General features: G+C 37.5%; 1 protein-coding gene across 50 annotated transcripts in view; it reads left to right on the plus strand.

Annotated features, from left to right (window-relative positions):
- MAGI1 (membrane associated guanylate kinase, WW and PDZ domain containing 1) overlaps window positions 1-24,795 on the plus strand; it is a 486,027-nt gene that overhangs the window by 436,296 nt on the left and 24,936 nt on the right. For 16 of the 50 annotated variants that reach the window (XM_034440625.2, XM_034440614.3, XM_034440634.2 and 13 more), the window contains 5 exons: window positions 8,931-9,008; window positions 14,134-14,225; window positions 15,008-15,200; window positions 16,374-16,667; window positions 20,978-21,181. In XM_034440625.2, coding sequence (XP_034296516.1) covers window positions 8,931-9,008; window positions 14,134-14,225; window positions 15,008-15,200; window positions 16,374-16,667; window positions 20,978-21,181 — 861 coding nt within the window. The remainder of the gene's footprint in view (window positions 1-8,930; window positions 9,009-14,133; window positions 14,226-15,007; window positions 15,201-16,373; window positions 16,668-20,977; window positions 21,182-24,795) is intronic. The other 34 variants (XM_087887972.1, XM_034440622.3, XM_087887973.1 and 31 more) reach the window with 5 other exon arrangements.

Below are 24,795 nucleotides of genomic sequence, written 5' to 3' on the forward strand. Positions count from 1 at the left end.
TGGCCAGGGTCAAGAAATGCTGTTAGAAAACAATGACAATGATTGTTGCCAAACAATCACCCGAGCAAAGGAAAATCTGCCTTACGAGGTTTGTGTAAAGTGCTACTTTATGATTTACCATTCCATTCTAGATTTGAAGAGATGATTTTCTTCTGTTCCTCCTTCACTTGGGTGTCTTGTCTTTTTTTAGCTTAGAAAGCTGGTAGCAGGGTTGGCTGCACAATTTTTAAGTGACAATGACTCAAGGGAGGTAGCAGTTGACAGAAAAACTGGGAATATAATCCTATCTGATATTAAGGAAATTCACAACTCTGATATTCTAAATCCAGTACAATTCTAATGCAGATTACAAGGGGGAACTATCCCCTATAATTTGGGGGCTTATTAGTTGCACATTTAATGTAAGCATGTAGTTTGTCCTAAAAAAGATTTGTGAAATTTTTGCATTCTCATCATGCAACTTCTATTATATGGAGTTTTTGTCTCCTGTTCCCTCCCTCAATCAATCATCCCTGCAGTAATATTTATTATTTATTTATTTTCATCCCACCTTTATTATTTATTTATAAATAACTCAAGCCTGCAAATATATCTAGTATTCTTTCCTCTTCCAATTTTCCCCACGACAACCAAAGATGAGTAAAGTGGGACTAGAACTCAGCATTGTGCCGTAACCACTAGACCACATGTGTCTAAGACCCCCTCCCCCATACGTATCTATAATACTACTAGCTAAACAGATATTAGAAATAGCTAATTACTAATTAGAATAAGCTTCAGTTCCAGCTGCAATATGTTTGTGTGTGTGTGTGTCAGTGGTGGGTTTCAAATTTTTTTACCACCAGTTCTGTGGGCGTGGCATGGTTTGGTGGGCATGGCATGGTTTGGTGGGCGTGGCAGGGGAAGGATACTGTAAAATCTCCATTCCCACCCCACTCCAGGGGAAGGATACTGTAAAATCTCCATTCCCTCCCCAATCCAGGGGAAGGTTACTGCAAATTCCTCCTGATCAACTGGGACTTGGGAGGCAGAGAATAAATGGGGGCGGGGCCAGTCAGAATTTTTACTACTGGTTCTCCGAACTACTCAAAATTTCCATTACCGGTTCTCCAGAACTGGTCAGAACTTGTTGAAACCCACCTCTGGTGTGTGTATGTTTCTCAACTTCTCCATCTACATATTTAGACAACACAAGTTACATGCATTTTAGGAGTTTTGGACTCCTTAATATTGGGCAGGGGGGATTCTTGCTGGAAGTCACAGCAAAGGTGCTGTCATGTTGTTGTTATCTGCTCTATAACTTTCCATTACTCAAAGACTTCCCTAGATGCTGATAGTTCCCCCATTTTTTAAAAAATAAAAATAAAAAAGTAAAGGATGTTTTTCCTTGAAATGTAATGTAAATGGAAGCAGAGGAAGTCAGGATGGATGCAGCTTCTGAGGACATATAATGTCATCTATAAATATACTTTATATATAAAGTATATAATGAAAGACAAAATATTCATACATAGGTTTATCCAGTTCCTACTAAGTGTGGCCCTTCCTTCCTCCAGACATGCTTCTCCAGAAAGAAAGGGGTTTTGAAAGTATTTTCAAAATCAAATTCTCTTTTAGGATATTAATGCCTACTGAGATGAAAAAAAATGCAAGAGTCTTGCACATCAGTACCTCAAAGGCTGGTAGATAGATTAAAGGGGATTTCTCATAGTAACGTTGTTCCAGCTATGTTGAACAAAAGCAGCCTGCGGAAGTGCTGTAAATTGTATGACCATTGACACTTGCATAGGGTTTTATCTCGTGCATATTTTAACATTATATTTGCTTTTTAAAAATGGAATAACATTTTTAAAAAACATTAGCAGTTTTTTTTTCAATTCCTTGATTTGACTGTTATTTCAATGTTGCTGTTATTCGCCATTTAAAGTGACTTTTCCCAACTGAACATTATTTGAGAAATTTAAATCTATGAGCAGAATTATCCTTTACTTTAAAATATTTTGCGTTTTAACAAATAATGCATGAAGAAACATTGACAATAAAAACCAACATAATAAAGAATACAGTATTACTGAATATTACTAAGATTATAAGGGAAATGAAAGCGAGAGAATAACCTTAGATATTTTAATCCTGATTGAGCGATTATGTGTTGTTGTTGATTCTTAGTGACCACATAGATTTTCTCCATGATGATCTGTCTTTAATCTAGTCCTTCAGGTTTTCCAATGGTAGAATTGTCACATAATAATAATAAAATTAATAATAATAATAATAATAATAATAATACCAATAGTAATAAGCCCATTGAGTACAATCTCAAAACAATTGGAGCACCATCAGCATTGTCAAATTCACCATCAGTCAATTGCAAAAGGCAACTTTACTTGGAACAGTTTATATCATGTGATGATATCTCTAACACTGTCAAAAAGCCACATCTGCCTATCCCAGGTTCTTGAGAAGGACTCGATAGGTAGATAAAAATGCCCAATCCAGTCTGAACATCTGGAACATCTTAACTGCAAACAGTCAATTGCAATTATTTATTTATTTATTTTTATTTGTTTAAATTTCTATACCGCCCTTCTCCAATGTAGGACTCAGGGCGGTGAACAGCCAAAGTAAAAACAAGACATACATACAAAACATACAAAATCTAAAATCTGTTTAAAATAATTAAATAATTTCCAATAATTAACTTGGAACAGCTTATATCTCACAACAATACCGTTTATACCATCAAACAACAAAATCTGTTTTGGGGACTTTGGTTCATACAAGATGTAATGGGCGGCTAACTACCAACTGCTCAGTTTGAGCCATCCCAGAAATGCAAATGAGAGTGGATTTATTTATTTATTTATTTGTTCAACTTGTATGCCGCCTTTCTCCGAAGACTCAGGATTGCTTGTGAAACTCACCTTTTGCAGCCTTCCTTGGGCGGACAGTCTGAGGGATGATGTGCATTCTGTCAGTGAGCTGATGGTCCACCCCTTATGTGGATTACCATCCAAATTTTGCCATACTTTAGACACAGAAACAAATTTATTGCTTAGAAACCTGTTTAGTTCCCTAGGCTTTCCTTTAACCAGTTCTCAATTTGTGACTGTGTTTGTCTGTATGTATATTTCCTGAGGTCAGAAAACAATTCTAAGCAAAAACAAAAAGAAAGAAATGTAGATAATTCCCTTGTGCCCCAACATTGCTTAAGACTTCTGAAGAATGTTTTGGATAAGAAATGTAGACAGTGCGAGTTAGAACAGTGGGCATAGCCTTTGCATAAGCGAGATAAAGCCATCTGGAAAACCTACCTGGATATTTCAAATCTGTTCTGCCCCAGCTCTGATTCCCGAGGATATTGACACACACCAACAGTCCTTATCAAATTTATTAAGTAGCAAGAATAAACCAAAGTCCAGCAAAGATTGGCAACCAGCCCAGAAAGCAAGATACGATAAGACTTTTCCAAAAATGCTCTGATGATAATTACAAGTTGTTTCCAGCAAGAAACTTACTAACCGTGTGTGACTTAAATAGGCTAAGGGAGTGGCCAATTATCCTCAAGCCTTACTCTCGAGGAGACCTCCTCCTCCTGAGTGGCCACTCCTGCCTTTTGGCAGCCCTGCGTGCTCGAGCATTGAGGAGTGGCTCCTCCACTTCGCTCTCTCCACTTGAAGGAGCCTCTGGACGTTCTGAAGGCCCTGGCTGAGTCTCTGCCTCTGGCAACACATCCTCTTCAGCCTCCTCGCTGTCCGACGCGAGCGCCGGCTGTGCCGGCTGCTGGCGCAACACCACACCAGCCTCCTCATCGTCGTGATCAGCCACGATCCACGCAGGCTGCTGGCGGGCCACAACAAAATCTGTCTCAGCAATGAGAGGTGAATCTTCTTAAAATATACTTTGCTCTATACAGGTAAATGAATCTGCTTTCCCAGGATGGAACACAACTTGAATTTGCAGTGTTCCCTGGTATTATTTTTACTCCTAGGCTTCTCCTTATTTGAGGCAGAGATACCAATAGTATCTTAATCTTTCAGAATAAAAATAGCCTATTTCTTCAGAGCACTGTGTGTGTGCAGACTGCTAAAATGCTCCTGCATTTCACAAAGCAGGCTGTTTCTGATGTTTAGGTAGCTGGTGATGGAGGACTTAATCACAGAGTTATTTCAGCAAATCTGTGCAAATCCTTATTTGTCTTAAAGGGAGCAGAACAGAATAGACCATATCAAATGACTAAATCAATAAAACTAATACAAATATACAAGTAGATACAAAGAAAACAATAGGACATGTTCATTGTACATTGGCACCCCTGCAAATTAACCCCAAACTGATCTAAAGTCTGTCCTCTTTGAAATGGCCTTGGAAATAAAGTGTGCAACTTATAGTGATATGCAGGTTCATTCCCTGCATAAGTAAGACAGTTTTTCCTGGCTCCCCCAGCATTTTTTTAGTTTTTAAATAGCAATAGCACTTGGACTTATATGCCATTTCGTAGTGCTTTATAGCAGTCTCTAAGCAGTTTAGAGCAGTGGTGAAATCCAAATTTTTTACTACCGGTTCTGTGGGCGTGGCTTGGTGGGTGTGGTGTGGTTTGGTGGGCGTGGCAGAAGAAGGATACTGCAAAATCTCCATTCCCACCCCACTCCAGGGGAAGGATATTGCAAAATCTCCATTCCCACCCCACTCTGGGGCCAGCCAGAGGTGGTATTTGCCAGTTCTCCGAACTGCTCAAAATTTCCACTACCGGTTCTCCAGAACCTGTCAGAACCTGCTGGATTTCACCTCTGGTTTAGAGTCAGAATATTGCCCCCAACAATCTGGGTCCTCATTTTACTAACCTCGGAAGGATGGAAGGCTGAGTCAAGGAAGGCTTGAGCCAATCAGGATTGAACTCCTGGCAGTAGGCAGAGTTAGCCTGCAATACTGCATTTTAACCACTTCGCCACCATGATTCCTAAGAATCTAAGCAACCAGCCCTTTCTGCAGAGTACAATTTGCAGTCAAAAAGAATTTGTCCAATGTCTTCAATGGCTGATGCTGCACAAATACACAGTCTTTCTTTAAATGAAATTCCATGGAATCTCCAATGTCTCTGAAGAAGATTGGCAGAACATCAACTAGCAGTCAGAAGACATGATGAAAATCCATTAATTTCACAATACATAGACAGGCTTAACCATAGTTTTAACTGGGGAACTATGAGCATTTTAGACCAAGCCAAGTCTAGAACCATAGAGAATTCCTGGAAACCTGGGACTCAGAGAGATTGGTCATCAATTGGCATATTGACATAAACAACATCTACATGTCAATTTCAAGTATATACTTTTTATTATCAACATTATGTTACTAGACAGTTCCAAAACTATAATGGAGCTCAACCTTAGCAGAGAAACCAGCTATTTTTCTCTTGTATGAAAACAAGTTACTTACCTCATGATATCTGAAGAATGGCCCACAATTAATATAATGTTTGCTTTCTTAATGTTATTGTTACTGTTCAGTTGTCCCTTTGTACATAACAGGCAATTGCCATTGTATTGTGTGTGGATGGATGGATGGATGGATGGATGGATGGATGGATGGATGGATGGATAGAGAGAGAGAGAGAGAGAGAGAGAGAGAGAGAGAGAGAGAGAGAGAGAGAGAGAGATAATAGAGATAGATAGATAGATAATACAGAATAAAAACTGACAAGAACTAATATTTAGAATAGTGTTATTTTCAAGAACCATCTTTTACCTATTCAGCAAATGCTGTGCCCTGAATCCAAATAGGCAACCTATTTCTTAAAAACATAGATTTAGCAGAAGTTTCTTTTTTTTTCTCCCTCCTCTTTGTTTTGGTGTCTTAGTCTAAAATTTCCTTGAGGATTGCTGCAATCTGTTATTGTACTGCCTGCATTCTTTACAAAGCTGCCGTATCCTATGTAGGGGCCATCTGTCAACGCAGCAGTGACAAAATGAATTAATCTGAATTGCAGATGTGTTAATGAACCCCTTTGAAAGGCTTAAGCAAGCTTTAATTAAAACAATACAGAAGAGGGTTTAAACCTTTTTTTTAGAGCTTTAACAACTATTGCATTCATATTTGTTTTAATATTTGGATTTTATTTGCAGTCACATACTAGATGTGGGGCTTGTAAATCAGATAAACAGAAAAACACATGAAGCAGTTCCTTAATCCATAATTAGATAAATTTGAAAAATGTGAGAGCAAGAGAAATGGGACATTTTTGATGAAGCAGCTTTAAAACAAAGTGTTGGCTTTTGTGTTGGGGGAAGATTTGAATTACTTATCCTTGCATGGCTAGGAAACAAGCAACCACATTTAAACATACAGCTAGTCCTCAATTTACAACCATAATTGGGACCAGAATTTCCATTGGTGAGTTTAAGTGACTTTGCTTAATAGCAATAGCGCTTAGACTTATATACCTATTGCCCCCAACAAGCTGGGTCCTCATTTTACCCACCTCAGAAGGATGGAAGGCTGAGTCAACCTTGAGCCTGGTGAGATTTGAACTGCCAAATTGCAGGCAGCCGGCAGGCAGCAGAAGTAGCCTGCAGTACTGCACTCTAAGCACTGCACCATCTCGGCTCTTAATAACAAATGATTCCCAATTTTGTGATCTTGGGGGAGGGCATGGTTGATGAGGAAATCATCCTACTTGTCAACTGAATCATGTGGTTCAGTTCCTTCCCTGGCTGGGAAGGTCACAAACAGTGATCACATGACCCTGAGATATTGCAACCATTGTAAACACATGCCGGTTGCCAAGCACCTGGATTTTGATCACATGACTGTGTGGGGATGCTGTGACTCCTTGCACACTTCATAAATGTGAAGACTGATCAAATCATTTTTTTCAGTACCATTGCAACTTTGAATGGTTACTAAATAGCATTGGCAATAGACTTCTATACCGCTTTACAGTGCTTTACAGCCCTCTCTAAGCGGTTTACAGAGTCAGCCTATTGCTCCCAACAATCTGGGTCCCCATTTTACCCACCTTGGAAGGATGGAAGTCTGAGTCAACCTTGAGCCTGGTGAGATTCAAACTGGCAAATTGCAGGCAGCCAGCAGTCGGCAGAAATAGCCTGCAGTACTACATTCTAACCACTGCCCCTCCGTGGCTCTTATGAATAATTTTAAGTCAAAGACTACCTGTATCCTATTTGGAAATCCTAGAGTTAGCCTACTTGTAAAAGTGTCCAACTTCTGAGGGGTATGGTCATTTGTGTGGCAATGTAACTAGAAAAGACAAAGGCAACGTTTGAGCTTTTAAAAAAGAATAGAAAAGAAATAAAGCTTTAAGATTGTTTTTTTGAGCAAAATAGGTGTGTTATTTCTCCAAAAGGAAATACTTTGACAGTTTTAAGCTATCAAAGAAAGGTCAAATTTTGCTCCAGAATTTGGATTGCGTAGGTTGGTAGGCTTTATGGCATGGACAAAGGTCTTTACTTGCTGTAGGATCCTGTCCAGGCCTGCTACAGACATAGAGATAAACCTTAAGAAAGAGTTCATTTCTGGATTCATTTTGAATCCAGATTTTTATTCAAAACTTGGGTAGAATAGTGTATTGCAGTGCCTAACAGTATCCCAAGTCTGGTCTTATCAAGACATTATAAAGTGGTATTAATACTTTATGTGATCTTGATTCTATCCCTCTGTTAATATAGCCTAGAATTGTGTTGGCTTTTTTGGCAGCTGCAGCACACTGCTGGCTCATATTTGATTGTCCACTAGAACTCCAGTATCCCTCTCACAGTTACTACTATTGAGCAATGTACCACATATACTGTACCTGTGCACATGGTTTTCCTTGCCTAAATGTAAAATCTTACTTTTTTCACCATTGAATTTTATTTTGTTAGATAGCGCCCAATGTTTAAGTGTGTCAAGATCCTTCTGTATCTTAAGCCTATCTTCTGGAGTGTTGGCTATTTCTGCCAGCTTGGTGGTATCCCCAAATCAGATGTTCCTCTTCTATCCCCTCATCTAAATCATTGATTAAGGTATTGAAGAGTAATGGACCTAAGATAGAACTTTGTGGTACCCCAGTGCATACTTCCCTCTATTTAGATGCAGTTCAATTGAATGTGGTTGATCAGTTACAAATCCATCTGGTGGTGATATGGTCTAATCCATATTTTTCTATCGTATCAAGTAGCATATTGTGGTCTACTTTATTAAATGCCTTACTGAAGATGTAGTTCCATTGAGGACAACACATTGAGTATGTAAGGACCTAAATCTGTCTGTTATTAGGCTAATGCTCCTTGAACTGGTCAATGGTTTTCAGATTAATTGAAATTTCTCATAGGAGTTTATATAATTGATGTCACCACAGTTTTATTCATAATTTGGGAAACCTGTGTCTGTATCAGCTTGGCCTACATGTATACTAATATCAAAAGCTATGCTGGCAGGATTACTTCATGTACAAGTAATGAGTATTCATTATAATAAAAAGTTGCAAAAATGTTTTATTGCAGCAGGAGTTCTAAAACAACTCAAGGCAAGGTTTTATTCAACTTCCTCCTGTTTCTGGGTACATCTCATTTTAAAAGGGTGCAATAAATCAATATTTTATTGAAAATCATTAAATGTAATTTGCTGTAGGTTTTGCTTTCTAACCCTGTAGGAATTCATGTTGTCAAAAGCAAGAAATGCTTCTTGGTTCTTTTTTCTAAAATCTAGCTAGAACATGTTTGTATCTTATATTTTGATCCAATTATTCCAATTTCAACTTTTCCAGCTCTAGGTAGATCTATTAAAATTGGTGGGTCTGTTGTGATTCTCGGGAGCTGTAACTTTGGGGGTGTCATGATAGGTATGAAAACTGATGCGAAATTGAACAGAACCAACAAAAAAAACGGATTTCATTAAGCTTTGCAAAATGTTAAAATTAATATTCACAGCTATGTCACCTTCGCCTACGACTGGACTGAGCAAGGGTGAAAGAGAAAGAGAAATCAATTCCACGAGTTTTGGAGAATGTAAGAATGAGTTGAGAATTTTATATCTTGTCTTGCTGTCCATCATGTAGTAGTGTTTGTGATTTGGGGGAGTTCATGTGGCTGGGTTGGTTGGAGATTTTGGCATGAAGCATGAAATGTACTAAGAGTCACTAATGCTTTCCTTAATGTATCACTGTCAACCAACATAATGAAAAAAAATATTGTCACTAAAGTGAAGTGTTAGCACTGCTCTGTTTAAAAAAGGTTTACATCTAGCTACCTGTTATCATTCCTTCTCATCCCATGTTAAGAACTCTTTTATAACTTTTGCATGAAATCATTGAGAGATTGCAAATAAGCCACTGGTGTGAAAATTAATCTTACATCATGGGAGACTGAAGACAGAATCAAGTTTAGTCATTGTAGAATACTTGGTAGAGGGTCCCCCCCCCCCACTCTTCCAGGTGGATTTCTAGTCCTTTAAAATGTCATTTAATTTGAAATGATAATTATGCTGATCAGCATTTAAGTGTGCTTATCAGTCTTCAAACATTGTTTTACCATTTGATAAAACAAACAAAATAAACATTAATTGGGAACAGGCAATAACATTTTTAATTTGGAATCCCCTTTATTTATTTATTTTTGTCCATGTGGCTTATTTCTAACCAATGCTACTCGGTCAGTTTCTATCATTGCATCAGGGAAAATATCAGATAATGTTGAGACTTCATGTTTGATATCAATTTCCAGATTAGCAACCAGTGACTCCATTGCCATCTCTAGCTAGCACTATAACCAATTAAATGGCCTCCAAAAGATATGGAAACTATATCAGTAGGGACTTGTCAGATGCTAAGGTTAGCCATGTACTTGGATCAATTGATGCAAAAGGCTGTAAAATGAGTTTTGATTCACTTTTGGTTATGTTGTGCACATGTGTGTTTGTAGTTCATGATGCCATTATCTTATTACTATCTCCTTTCCCATTAAAGGAGATTCACTGCTAGACTGTGTCAACTGTAATGAAAATAAGGATGTATTGAGACTCTTGAGAAGTGTTTGCTGAATTGTAAGCGGTTACACGTACTAGATTTTATATTTGATTGGATTGTTTCAAACCCAAACCATTATTAACGCACTATCCAGAGACCATCAGAATTAAAATTCATAACATCAGTGAGGTAGCAATAATTGCATGGAATTATGAGTGCATAAGAATCAATGAAGGAATCATTAATATAAATGGAATAAGTGACTAAGCCTGAAATAATATACCAGAGCAAACAAACTTCTTAACCTTGAAAATGTCATCTCCCTTATAGGAAGTCACATTTTCAGAAATAAGTTTCCATCAACAGTCACGATAGATAGACTAAAACAACTTCATTTGCCATCATGCTACTCTTACTATTTAAAAATAGCTCTACTGCAGGGGTGTCAAACTGGCGGCCCATGGGCTGGATGCGTCACATGCAGGCCACGCCCACCCCAGCTCCGCAAAGGCAAAAAATCACAATACGTCACGTGATGCGATCAAGTTTGACACCCATGCTCTACTGTAGGTGGGGTGGGGTGGAGAGAAAGCAGCATTATTCTCATTCAACTTATCTAACTAAACTGTGCAAGAACTGCAAGTAACATAGGTAGAACTTAAGGGTTCATATTTTCATTTGAGAAAATAGAAGAACAGAAAGCTTTAGTTTGGGTTGAAAGCATTATCAAGTTCACAGGTTAAAATAGGTGAGAAAGTGCTGCAGAAATGTTCTGCAGAAGCTATTTTGCATGTTTCAGACTAGCTCTTAACATGTTTCATCTAGACCTAATTGGAAGAAACCTTTAGCTTTTGTGAACTAGAGGCAGCATCCAAGACCAATTAGTTTAGAATACAGTTGGCCTTTAGTTTGAGTTACTGGCAAAGTTCACATATATTTTTTTATGCAATTTGACTTGCATTTAAATTGAGTTGCTGTAAGATAATAACCTTCAGATAGCTAAGTATTGACCAGCCCTAGCATCTCACTATTCTGTCATTATGCTTAGAAAATGGTTGAGCTGTAGCTCAGTGCACTAATGCATGCAGGCTTTAGAATCACTTTATTGTAATAAACACTGGTAGGTTAAGATGAAAGGAAATGGAAAATATAGACAGAAATCAATAGTTGTATAGAAAAATGTACAGTATTGGTGCTTTTTTTGTATTCCAACTCTTTAGTTCATGCACTAATTTAATACTTAAACTCTCAGTCAATCTCCATAGTGGAGAACACACTGTCAGCACAATGCTTGATTTAATATTGCCCACAACAAAGAGAATCCAGAATTCATTTTATTTAAGCTGATTGGATGCCATTGGCTTCCTTTCAACACTTCCATGAAAGGATAGGGACTTGGTTTTACCTGTAACTGCTCTTTTGCTCTGGGATAATTTCTCTATCTGGATGACTTTTTGGCACTAAATTTTCAAAAGCCAAAGGAAGTTTTCAAAGAAAAAAATTTCAAAATATCTTGGAACTCACTATTCATAGAAATAGTGAGGATTAGTTCCCTCCACTCAAATATTTCAATTTTAAAACACAATTTCTTAACGGCATATGAAGCCTTTGTGTTTTGATGCATTTAAAAGTAATTACTTGACAGATACGTGAGTACACTTGGTTTTATCTGACTTTTATAATATTTAGCATACACAACCAGTGTCTTAAAAGATTAAATTTCCCTGTGGAATACTGTATTTTATATATTCTGATCGTGTTAGTGCAAACAATATTATTCTCTGAAAAGTTTCAGAAATTGAGTCATTGTAATGGTCAGAAACATCTTAAAGTACAGGAAGAGAATTCAGGAAACGAACTTTCCTTTCCTGCCCAAATGACAAAATAAGGTTTATGCTTAATTTACTGTCCCTGGTTGCAATCTGCCATCACAGACCATAGACTGTGTTGTGAATGATCCAGCATGTTATGTTTATCAACACAAAGCAACCTTCACTCTGAATACCTAATATTCCATTTACTCAATACATTCATTTTGTTACTTACTACTATTGCTGCTGCATTGTGTTAACTGAGCCTTGCCAATGTGTTGGGTTGCTGCAAATCTCTGCAATGCACGCACATGCCACACTTCGCCATTTCTGGGAACGGGAAGAACGAGAGAGAGAGTAAGTGCTAGCCAGTTCAAAATGAGCAAATAAACATTGCCTTCATTTTGAATCATTTTTGTAGCCAAATTTCAGTGAAGCGTCGTGACAGAATCATATTTATTTAGCTGATGAGAAGAGGAAAAGCTGAAGAAAGAAAACAATTCCCAAACCAGAACAGCAGCCAGAAAGGGAAAAGTCACCACAAACAGGCAGTGTGTTATTATGGCTGGGGTACACTAGAAATGTTCAGTTCTAAAATGACTTTTGCATTATGCTTGCAATGTGACATTGAAGCTACAGCCATTAACAAGAGGGCTGATGCACATTAGTCTTTGTGCACTTAATCTCTTTTCAGTACTGAACCTGGGTCTGATCAGTGGATGAATAAAGATCTCTCCTGGGGGAGTACTGTGTTTATAAACCTGGATGTATACAAGAGATATATTCTTAGTCAATGTAACAGATAATTTGCAAGGATTGTGCCCAGTAGCTCCAGCCATTTATAGTACTGTCAACTGAATTGATGCAAGCAATTTAAAAAAAAGGCTTGCAAATGTTAATTATTACAAAAAAAAATATTTCTCCTGATTTGTTTTCCATTCCTCATCTCTCTTTTGAAAAGAAAATCAACAGTACTATATAACTAATGGAGTTATACTCTCTAACAGGATCTCATTTGCCTAATGACAAAAAAACTATCTACTCATTATTTCCAAAAAGGATCAGGGATTTATAACCGACACTAGCATCGACAAATTCTGATAATGCGGCACAGAGCAAATACTTAATTGGCAGTCAGTTGGCATCTGAAATAAAAACCATGCTTTAGGCTTACTGAGAACTGAAATTTTGAATTATTGCAAAAATAGGGAATCTAAATTCATGGATTCAAGTGTTTGCTGAAATTGTTCATCCATGATAATATCATATTTTCCATGTTGATATTGTATTGTATTCCTTATATATGCAATTTTCTTTCACATATAAATTAGTGGTTTGTGTATTTGACATATTTCAGGTTGTATCTTTGTTCAAATCCCATCCAGTTTTAAAGATTCCCAAACACTGACAGAGGTTACATTAACACCTTTTAGATTTGAAAGAAGTTTGTTTTAGATGCATATGGTGCATTGATTATGGCATGAATTACAATTGCACATACAAATCTTGAGTGGGTAGTTTTACATTGAACCAGAAAGGCAATGTCATTAAAATGGATTCCTCAAAAAACCCTTTTGCCAAGTATGAGAAGAAGTGGATTATATTGGTTCTGCAATCCATTTGGCTGGTGAAGACCAGATGCACTGGACTATGGGCCAGCATCCCCTGAAGCTCTGGCACATGTATCTTGGAAGTATGATATCTGCTGAATGCTATTCCTCTTTTTGAAAACTCTCAAGCAATGATTGGCAACCATATAAACAACTGTTCCAGAGAGAAAATGCTTTTATTGCTTTGTCCTACTTGTGCTTTATTCCAAAATAGACAAATGCGTTACTTTCTGATATTAACTTTCGAAATTCATGTGACAGGTTTATAAATATAAGACGTAAGTAAATTAAAAAATTGGATCTAAACCAAAACTCAAATTTACAATAGTTCCAATGAAACTACTGGGTATATACTTTAAACCCTGATTAAAACTGGATCAAAGTCATTGGCTTGTTTTGCAAGGTTTCGAAGCTGGGTATCATATTTACATCCTCTCAAGATCAAATGGCATTAGGGTATATTTAATTTAATTCGACCATGAGAAGATCTTCCAGAAGGCCTTAGAAGCTGTGCCATTTTAAAATGATATAAATAACAAAGGATGCATTTTGTAAACTATATCTCCTTCATTGTAGAAAATGGAAGTTATTCCTTGCAAATCAAATTGCTGCCTTGCCTTGCCCATAAATACAGGGCAATGCCATTGTATATCTGTGTTTGTAATTCCTTGTTCAAACATACTCAGATTAAAAAAAAAACACACATTCAGCTAATTATAAATCATGAATTCCTTCTACTTCCTTACAGTTCCAGATTATCAAGAACAGGATATATTTCTCTGGAGGAAAGAAACTGGTTTTGGATTTAGGATTCTTGGTGGAAATGAGCCTGGGGAACCAGTAAGTATATGTGAAATTAGCTTGTTTTATTTTTTCATATCTTCTTGATTTCCAGGATCATCTTCAGCAAAATATGGCCTTGCTTATCTAATGTATATTGCTAGCATAGCCTTTACCTGTCTCTTGGATATGGCACCAATAGAGAACAATGTTACCAGCCATAATCTGAATAGCTATGGTCTTATTTTGGTCCAGCTCAAATACGAGTGGGCAGTTTCCACCAGCAACTGGCTTAGCCCTGAAGCAGTTGTATAATAGCTACTGAGCTGAACATTGAACAGATGTTATCAATTCTAGTCTGTTGATGATTTGAATCAAGTAAGGTAAAACTTTTCTAAGCTACATATACAGTCTCATTTAAGAGAAATCTACAAGAACTAAAAGTGGTGAAATTCTGTATCAGATATTATAGGAAATTTCTGTAATATAAAATACCAATTAAAAATGGGGGGGGGCAGGTTTGAATGAAACCACACCAAAAATAATTAATCAGTCCTGCTTGTTGTTTGAAATAGGAAAGTTGTATTTTTCCCCCTGTGGAATCAACTGGTTACTACTATCTGTTTCGCTATCCTTTTTGTGAATGTGTTTCACAGATATTAGATCTAGGTTAGATCTAGGTAATCAGATCAGTCCTTTTGGATATTTGGGGTTTGAATCCGTTAGGATAAGACCTCTGATTTGGAGCAGTCTTTTCAAAGGTGTTTGGGGCGTAGGTAATCCTGATTTGTTTCTTGAGCAAGTGACAGCTCTTCTCATATACATTCACTTCCTTTTCACAGATTTACATTGGTCATATTGTGCCATTGGGTGCTGCAGATGCTGATGGTCGCCTGAGATCTGGAGATGAATTGATCTGCGTGGATGGAACACCAGTAGTTGGAAAATCACACCAGCTTGTAGTCCAACTTATGCAACAAGCTGCAAAGCAAGGCCATGTCAATTTAACTATCAGACGCAAAGTGGTATACACAGGTAGGCTTCAATGTGACTGTGTGGGTGTTTTACTTCTATTCTATACTTGGAAGAATAGTATATTGTACTTGGAGGAAAAACATACAATAAGGGGTCTTTGGTGCTCTCTGAGCTTGGTTGTTTTCTTGCAGAGGTTTCATTATCCAAACTAGGTAACATCATCATACAAAAATACAATAATTGGAAGAAAATTTACTGTAGCATCTGTGAAGGTATTGAATGTAACCCAGCAAAATTACTGACATGATCAGGATTCATGCTGAATATTCTCCTATAAAAGTTGCCTTGTTAGATATGACCAGATTCATTTAGTTCAACTCTGTGTTTATGGCAAATGCTTCTAAAATTACATTGATATGAATGTGATAGTCATACTCCTGCTATTTATTCTCAATTTCTAGCATAAAACAGTGTGTGTGTGTGTGTGTGTGTGTGTGTGTGTGTGTCAGGGGTTAAATTAACCTAAGGAAGATTTGATGGTACCTTATGGTAGAAGGCAAACTATGCAAGAAAATGACCTCCAGATATTCAAGAGTTCTAGCCTTCAGTATGGCTCTCTGAAGCATGCTTAGTGGAAGGGCTGAAAATGCCTTTCCTTAACTGAAGCCTGTATTAAGAGTATCTTCTTAGTGATTGTTAGTTAGGATTACTCCTCAAAATATGAAAAACAAATGGGACACACATAATAAAGTGTAGTATAAAAGAGAAAGAACAAATTATTGTACACATTCCAAATAGTAATACAACCTTTTGTCAAACTATACTAAATTCTATGATAGAAAAAATAATTTGGCACACTGAATCTTTGAATGGTACTCTTAATCTTTGAGTACCATTGAGCAAAAACTGATCATGCGTATTCTTCTCCAGTGTTATCGTCCCCTCAGATTGGTGCCACTGTTGAATAGAGATATATAAAACAGAAGCCTTAGGTGAACTTTGGAATATAGAAACATGTGTAGAAAAAGATTCTCCCTAAAAGTCGTCCCAATAACAGATTTCTCCCACCTCTCAAGATATTTTGTCTTACATCTTCTTTAATTGTTGACCATTATATTCAGTGGATACAAAGCAGAAACCTAATGTATTCAGCTTTATATTTTTCTGTAATACTCCTAAAAACTTGGCATTGCTGAAAAGCTGTTAATCCGGGATTGCATCTTTCTCAAACAGTCCCCAAAGCAGAGAATGAGGTCCCCTCTCCAGCTTCTTCTCATCACAGCAGCAACCAACCAGCTTCTTTGACCGAGGAGAAACGCACTCCGCAGGGGAGTCAAAACTCACTCAACACTGTCAGTTCAGGCAGTGGCAGCACCAGTGGAATTGGTAGTGGTGGGGGCGGAGGCAGTGGTGTGGTCAGCACTGTGGTCCAGCCCTATGATGTAGAAATACGGCGCGGAGAGAATGAAGGTTTTGGATTTGTCATTGTGTCTTCGGTTAGTCGCCCAGAAGCTGGAACAACTTTTGGTAAGTACAGAATATGCTTCCAAAATTTAGATTTTGGTATGAGGTTTATGTGACTCCTATCAATATTTTAACTTCAAAAGAACATAGAGGCTCCAGTGATGCTTTTGGCTGGGAGGGTTACCCTTAATGCATCTGTAGTGTTTATTGAAAAATTAAGCCTTCACCGATGACCAAAACAAGAGCAAGGGAAAAGACAGCAACCCTAGGTTAATAACAGAACCTAAATTATTACACTAGAGCAGGGCTGTCACACTCGCAGCCCGTGGGCCGGATGCGTCACACATGGCCACACCCCGTTTAGTGAAGGGGGGGAAGTCGTGATACGTCATGTGACGATGCCCTAACGACATGAGTTTGCCACCCCTGCACTAGAGTACAATGACAATTGTAATTACAAATACAAAACAGTAATTAAAATTCACAAATGTGCCCCTTTCTATTTCAATAATGCGCCTAATTGGAAAGCAGGGCTTTGGGAAATGTTTGCCTCCCAGATCTTGTTCAAAGCTGAATTACAATTTTTGTTTTGTGTTGACTTTGTTTTCTTTCTAAAAGAGACATTTTGAAATTGGGATTCTAGAAATAATGGCAATAGGAGCAGGGAGGAAAAAAAGACAACAAGGGGTGTAATCCTATGCTTAAAGTAAGAACCCTCTGTAGCATATGGCTTTTCTTGAGATAAACAGATTAGGAATTTTTAAGAAGGTACTGTAAAGGAAGCATATGTGCTAGCAATGTGGATTGTATAGTTGGCATGGCATTCCTTTTGATTCACTTTTTAAAAAACATGACACCATTCATGAGGAAAGCCTCTCAGGTAACCTCTTTTTGCCTGTGAGTGTTTTCCCATTTACCTTCTAGGTAAGGCTTGACCTTCCAGGTGATCCTTGAAGATCAAACACCTGCACCCTCTTCTTTCAATTCTCCCACCATTGTATTGAATATATTTTAAATTAACTAAAGCCTAAATCAATGGTGAATTGCTATTCCATTTATATTTCTCTTGGCATAGGGATGGAACTGAGAGGCTTAGATAGTCTAAGACATTTCTGCAGAATAAAAACAAATAAATAAATACGATGGAAGCTTCTTATCTCCAGAGCTTTTTAATCTGGATTTAACCCTCTACCTAGCTAGAACTGCTGAGATCCAAATCAATCTAAATGTATTAGAGATGGGGTGTCACCTCTTGACTCTGGGGCCTGTTGATATATTTATTGCTTAAGCACCAAAAAAAGATTCATCTTCCAATTTTCATCTGTCAGCTCTATACATACCAGGCACTCCACTAGTTAACAGAGGAGTTTTCAAACTTCTTTTCCACTCTTGAGGAATTTATATGATTCTTTTTTGCATTTATTGTTTAAAAAAAAAAAGGACTTGGAATCACATGAGATAGTTATTCAATCTTAATAAAGCCTAAGTAGACATAGTGAATGCCTACTAAAATCATAACAGATAAAATAATGCGGCAAATATTGTCCGAAACCACTCAAATCCCACCCATTCAGTACAAACTTACAAATATAGAAGGCAAGTGGTAAAAATGTATGTTCCAAGCTCAGAGAATTGTATTGCAAGATCTATTGAAAGGATAGAGTGGTCTGTTAAACAAAGGTAATTAAATGTTTACTTTTCCAGTTTGGTTGGAACACCAGTGATTAATGTTCATTTCTGAAAGTTTCTTGAAAGCTCGACATACAAGGCCATGGGAAAGCAAATTTATGTCTTGACTTCAAGTTAATCCCTCCCTTCTCCTCTGCTCCCATATTCTGCATGAAATCCTTGTCCTTGGCTATACAGTGCTTACCCTGTAGGAGGCTTTATAGTTTTATATAGGTGGTCAACAGAAGTGGGTCAGACTAGATCAAAATTGTCTTTTCTACAGTCCTGTGGATTAGGTTTGTTCATTCCTAATTTTTTAGAAATTAACCAAGAAATATTTTTCTTGTATGATGATTATATTTATGAGTAAACGATGATTACTGCTATGTATTATGAAAATAATCCATTCTACGAGTTATAATGGACTTCGGATAGTATATGGCTGATCATTTAACTCATCCATTGTGAGTTTTTTCATGTTATCACAACATAGACATAGTTCTAAAATTACTAATACAAATACAGTACCAGCATATTATATTTGGATGGCTTGTAAAATCTCCATTCACGCACAAATAAGGCCTCCATAGTCATTATGGCCCCATGCAAAGTGAATGAAGTAGCTGCTTCAAAACACAATTATGTGTAAAGTTCTAAAGAAACACACTGAGATGTGGGCAGGAAATGTTGACAAAGCCAAGTTAGGTAAGGGTACAATCATATTTGATGTTAGTTCACATTGCAATCCCAGAGCTGAATTTTTGTGGAAACAAAATTGACAAATTGAGATAGAAGCCAAGTCAGAACTCCAGGAAAATAAAATGTCCAAAGAAGAGTGGAGTAAGCAGTAGCAGTAGATTGATTGTAAAAGATATAAAATATAGAGAAGAAGTCAATAAATACACAGTAATCAATAATTTGGAATGAAGCAAAGCCATTAAAAGTTCCTTATTTGATACATTTAAAAAAATCACTGGTTTTCTATGCTCTATAAAAGCAGAAAAAAATGAAGATACAGATATACAGATATAATTATCCTGTTTCCCCTGAAATAAGACATCCCCTGATAATAAGCCCAGTGGGGCTTTTGAGCACATGCGCTAAAATAAGCTTCCTCCCAAAAATAAGCCCTCCCAAAAATATTTTTGGAAATCAGTTAAGATGGCAAGAGGAGCCCCATCTTGCTCCACTTGCCCCAAAATAATAAGACCTCCCCGAAAATAAGGCCAAGCGCTTATTTCGGGGTTCAAAAAATATAAGACAGGGTCTTATTTTTGGGAAACATGGTATAAGTAATTCCTGTTACTCAGTGATCATATTGAAAAATAGTTACAACTTAAACTGAGGAATAGCTTGGTGTAGCTTAACCTAACCACCATTGTAAATTAAATTATGTAATCCATTAAACTGATGCAAAAAGTAACTCATTTTTATTAAAGAGAGAAGATTTTCATTACTTCTAAATGTCATTTTAAAACAGCAGTAGGGTAGAAAATCATTATACAATTCACCATACGTTATACAATAGGAAGGAATTCAATCTAGCATTTCTGAACTATCCAAAATATACACAAATTTAGGGTGGATCAAAACCAACAATGAGAGTAGCAGGTATAGATCAAGGCCAACAAGCCTGTTGCTCTCCAAAGACTGGTGTAAAATTAGTAAAGGCATGACATATATAAATATAAAACAAAATAAAAATAAAATGAACAATAATTTCCCTTGTTCCTCATCATTACCCATACTGGCTAAAGCTTTTGGTACTAGAAACATTTGGTAGAGTTGATTAGAAAAAAGGTACTGTAAACATATTTTTCCTTGTCCCTTATTGTCATCATTTAATCTCCCATCCTTAACCTGCATATCTAAAACTATTAGCTATGGAAATAGGGGTTGACAACTACCTGTATTTAGATTCTTGAAATATTTGGGGTACCTTTAAGATTTCCCATATAAACTGTTCTGTTGACAGTTTATATTAAATTGCATTGAAAGTAAGCATTTTTGGAAAGCTCTATATTCCCCTTGGTCCATCTTTAGTGGCTTTGTCCCTGGCCTCAATTAGTTCCTTTATTCATTGTAGTAGAAACTCCTAATTCCCTACTGCTTTTATCCTTGCTGAAGTTATTTTTTGTAGAATCTATCCTTCTGAGTTTGAATTAAGAGAAAACTCATTCCTTGGTAGGCAATACAACGATTGTCTTTCAAAACGGAGAAAGAACAAAACATTGGCAGAGATTTTAAGCATCATTGGCTAAGATTAAAAGAATGAGACAAAGTTGGATTCAAGGAAAATCAAAGAAGCTTGGGTTGCCATTCAACAATTTCAGATTTACAAGGAGAATCCTCGGAGATTTTATTCTGAGGGCTGCTGAGCACAGTGGCAACCCATTCAAACATATCCTGCAATGTAACAAGAAAAGCCTTATGTGCAGAAGAGAAGCACTATTAGACGCATAGGAAGCGCTGATTAGCACATTCTAATATTTGCACTCACAGAGTCAATTGCCAATGTTTTGAACACTGGCAGCAAAGCTCTCCTTTAATAACGTTTGCTTGATGCATTAATTAATTAACCCTTAACCTTCTCTTTCCCTTTTCAACCCTTTTTCTCCTTTCCCCCTCTCGCCATGTTCCCAACGTATTTAAACAATTTGTTTAAAAAAATGCACACGCGCAAAAACAAAAAATCAATTCAAAAGCAGGCAATGCATGTGTGGCCATGCCTCACAAAATAGGTCGGATTATTGAGGGGAGCCCAGCAGACCGGTGCGGGAAGCTGAAAGTCGGGGACCGGATATTGGCCGTTAATGGATGCTCCATCACCAACAAATCACATTCTGACATCGTCAACCTAATTAAAGAAGCAGGAAATATGGTTACTCTGCGCATAATTCCAGGAGATGGTAAAGTATACATTCTTTCTTTCAAACCCTACCGTCTTTCGTACAATACAATATTGTTGTTGAATTGCTCTAGGCTGCATTGCTCTGTTTTATTTCTCCTCCTCCTGATTTTCTCTTTCTGTATATACAAGTAGTCTTTGACTTACAACTGTAATTGAGCCTGGCAATTACGGCCCTAAGTTGTGATTGTCATAATGTGGGTCATCACATGATCCATCCAATATTGGGAGCTTTTTTGTAGGGGTCATTAAGTGAGTGTTGAGGTTGTTAAGCAAACCCATTGTTTGCTATGGGCCAGTTTTTTGCTGCAAAGCAGAAGTAAACGTCAGTTTCTGACAAACATGTGACTGCAACACACTACAAATGGCCGTAAATGTAGGCCAGTTACCAAGCATCCAAAATGCTTCCTTGTAATGGCAGGGAGGGCAGCCATTGTAGCTTTCGAACCTGGTCGTAAGTAGCTTTTTGGAGTGTCTGTCATAACTTCATTGTAAGTCAAGAACCACCTGTGTGCTGGGACATGGGGAGAAAACATGCTACTTTTATGAAGAAAAATAGATGTAGTGTTTTGTAAGAAGTGTCTCTTTCTGTATATGAGAGCAAAGGTTAAAATAAAATACTTTGCTGCTCTGATTCCCCCCCCCCCGCCCGATTGGTATGAGCATCCATGTATCCTGGGTGTGTATCAGTACATTGCATATGCTTCCTAGTTGTGTTATGTGCACAGTAGTATATTGGTTTGCAAATTAGTCTCTGGATTAGAGTGTTAGATGCATAGTCCATCTCAAGTATATTTGGGCTAAAACTAAGTTTGGGTTGTGTCTGTTGGCATATTGGCCCAAAATATACTAAACTATTACTATTATAGTTGCTTTTTATGACTGTCACTGTCATTATCCTTGGAGTAAAATATGGGTGCAATTCAGGGGTGAAATCTACTTACCTTCCTTACCGGTTCAGAAGTGCACGTGCCGCACCTAGACCTTCTCCGCATGCGCAGAAGGTAAAAAAACACATTATTTCCTGGTTAAAACCAGGAAGTAATGACACCCGGGCGGGTGAGCGGACCTTTTCTCCACCATCGCTACCAGATTGCCAAACCAACAACCCAGATTGCTACTGGACCAGGCGATCCGGTCCAATCCAGGAGCATTTCACCCCTAGTGCAATTAAGTCATCAACCATTTATCTTCTGATGGCCCTGCTGAATTTATCTTTTGATGAAGAGAAGGTAGAGGAAATTTGGCCTTAGCCAAACATCACTATGGAGTGGTATACAACTCTGAGTGCTATTTGCTATAACTTACTACAAAGCAGTATATGAAAACCTCAGTTGATTACAGATCACTTGGGCTGGAGGCTTTAATGTTTAGGATCCATTCTGATTTTATCCTATGAATTTATCCTATGAATATTACTTGGTCTGTTGTGTGGATGTTTGGGTGGTTTAGGGGTGGGGAATTGCGGCGGGTGGGAGTGTGTTTGGGGATTGTTATGTGTGTTGGACCTGGTCTTGGGTGTTAAGTGAATTTCGTTGTATGAGTATACTGTGTATACACGTACAATGACAATAAAGTTATTTATTTATTATTTATGAAATATTAGGGTGGATTTGATTTAAATCAAGTCGATTTAAATCATGATTTAAATCACTACTAAAAAGGCTTGATTTAAATCAACATGATTTAAATCATAATTTTTAAAGAGTAACTGTCTTCTGACCTGCTGTTAAGTCACCAACAGTCCCAATATTGCAGAATATACAGCCTCATACTACATAACTAAGCTCCATTTCACGCTGAATAAACTAAATTGTTAATGTATCTTAAATAGAAAACTATCTTTAGATTTTTACTAATTTAAAATTTTAAAAATCTGATCCACTCTATGAAATATGAATGGAATGTAAGAGAGTAAATTTATTTATTTATTTATTTATCAAACTTCTTAACCACCTATCTCCCGCATAGAATAAATAGTAAAGAACGTGAATTAACGAAATGAAATGAAAGAGGGGAAAAAAGTATTTTTGTCTTTCTGAAAGTGAGGAATGGCTATAATATGGTTAATAATAATGGTTGAATTAAAGAGTTCCAATGTAGGGTTGTTGAGCTGATGAATATATGAAGGAAAAGGAAGATTGTAGCTGTGAATTAAAAGGTTATTCTCAGGCACAAAGGATCAGAACCATAGGTAGAGTTGTATCTCAGACATACATGAGAATCAGGTCAACTAACAGCCAGCCTAAATTGGTCCTAGATAAGGGCCAACAAAATTCGGGGGGGGGGGGTGCTTGGACTTGGCTCTCTTGTAGCAATGCAAGAACTGCAAGCAGTGATCATGCATTTAACTCTGCCCTCCAATGCTGTCTGCTTTTCTCCTAGGGCTACATCTTTCAGGACCTATGAATTGATTTGCGATGGTGGCGAATATCTGTAGCTTGGGTATAGGATGAGGGTGAAGGTTCGTTCTCCGAGCTTGTGGGTTGGTTTCCGAACGTTTCATTACCAGGCTAAGTAGTTTTAGGGGATGTCAGTGTCAGTGTTCTTCTATTCACTGATGACTCACACCTGACCCATCACAAGAAGCTCACTTGACACACCCTCACCTGAAGCCCTTATAAACAGAAGAACACTGACATCCCCTAAACTCCGCTGAAGATGTTACCTAGTCTGGTAATGAAACGAGTCACTTGTTGAGAGCAGCTACTGTAGAAATCAAATAAACAAATAAATAGTGATGGTTTATTCAGTTAATTCTTATAATGGAAAAACAGAGATGGATTTAGGGAGAAATTGTGCAACATTCTTAAGAATGTTGGAGTTTTGGAGGATGATATACATGGGTAGAAAAGAAAGTATAGAAACACAACTAATTTCGATAGTCAGAGGCCTAGAATGAATGAGAATGTTGACTTTTGGTGAGTATATTTGGGAAAAAAAGATCTGTTCAGCAATATGTTTTGAAAACAACAGATGCTAGAATTACTAGTTTAAAGTTTTACATGGGTTAATGGTAGCAAAATGTCAATAGTGGCATTGAAACGAATGCTGTAAAAGTTACTATGAAACTAAAAATGAAAAAGAAGTCACACATGTTATGAGAATGTTGATAAATTATTGATAAATGTTGCTATGAGTATAGAGCAGGGATGTCAAACTCAAGGCCGGATCTGGCCTCCGGGATGCTTAAATCTGGCTCGTGGAGCAGCCGTGGAAACAGCGAAGGACTGGCCCTTAGTGCCTCTGCCAGCGAAAACAGAGCTGGCAGAGGGCTGCAGGAAGCCGTCACGGCCAAAAACGGAGCCTAGACAAGTGACATAGAACTGGCCACGCCCACTCCAGCCATACCTAGCCCCTGAGGTCAAACACAACCCTGATGCTGCCCTCAATGAAATTGAATTTGACACCCCTGGTATAGAAGATTGAACTGGAGAAATGTTAAATGTTAAATACAGTTCATATTGTTTACTTCTATAGAAACAATAGTAATGGAGTAATTATATGACTTTTTTAACATGTCTGTGAAAACGGCATCTGTGCGCGATAATAGGAGAGATACCATTATTATTCCCTGAGGGAAGGTTAGCAAAACTGAATGGAAACATTGTAGGG

Source organism: Pantherophis guttatus, chromosome 2 (assembly GCF_059756535.1).
Source record: "Pantherophis guttatus breed Tessera chromosome 2, ASM5975653v1, whole genome shotgun sequence".
Taxonomy (NCBI): Eukaryota; Metazoa; Chordata; class Lepidosauria; order Squamata; family Colubridae; genus Pantherophis; species Pantherophis guttatus.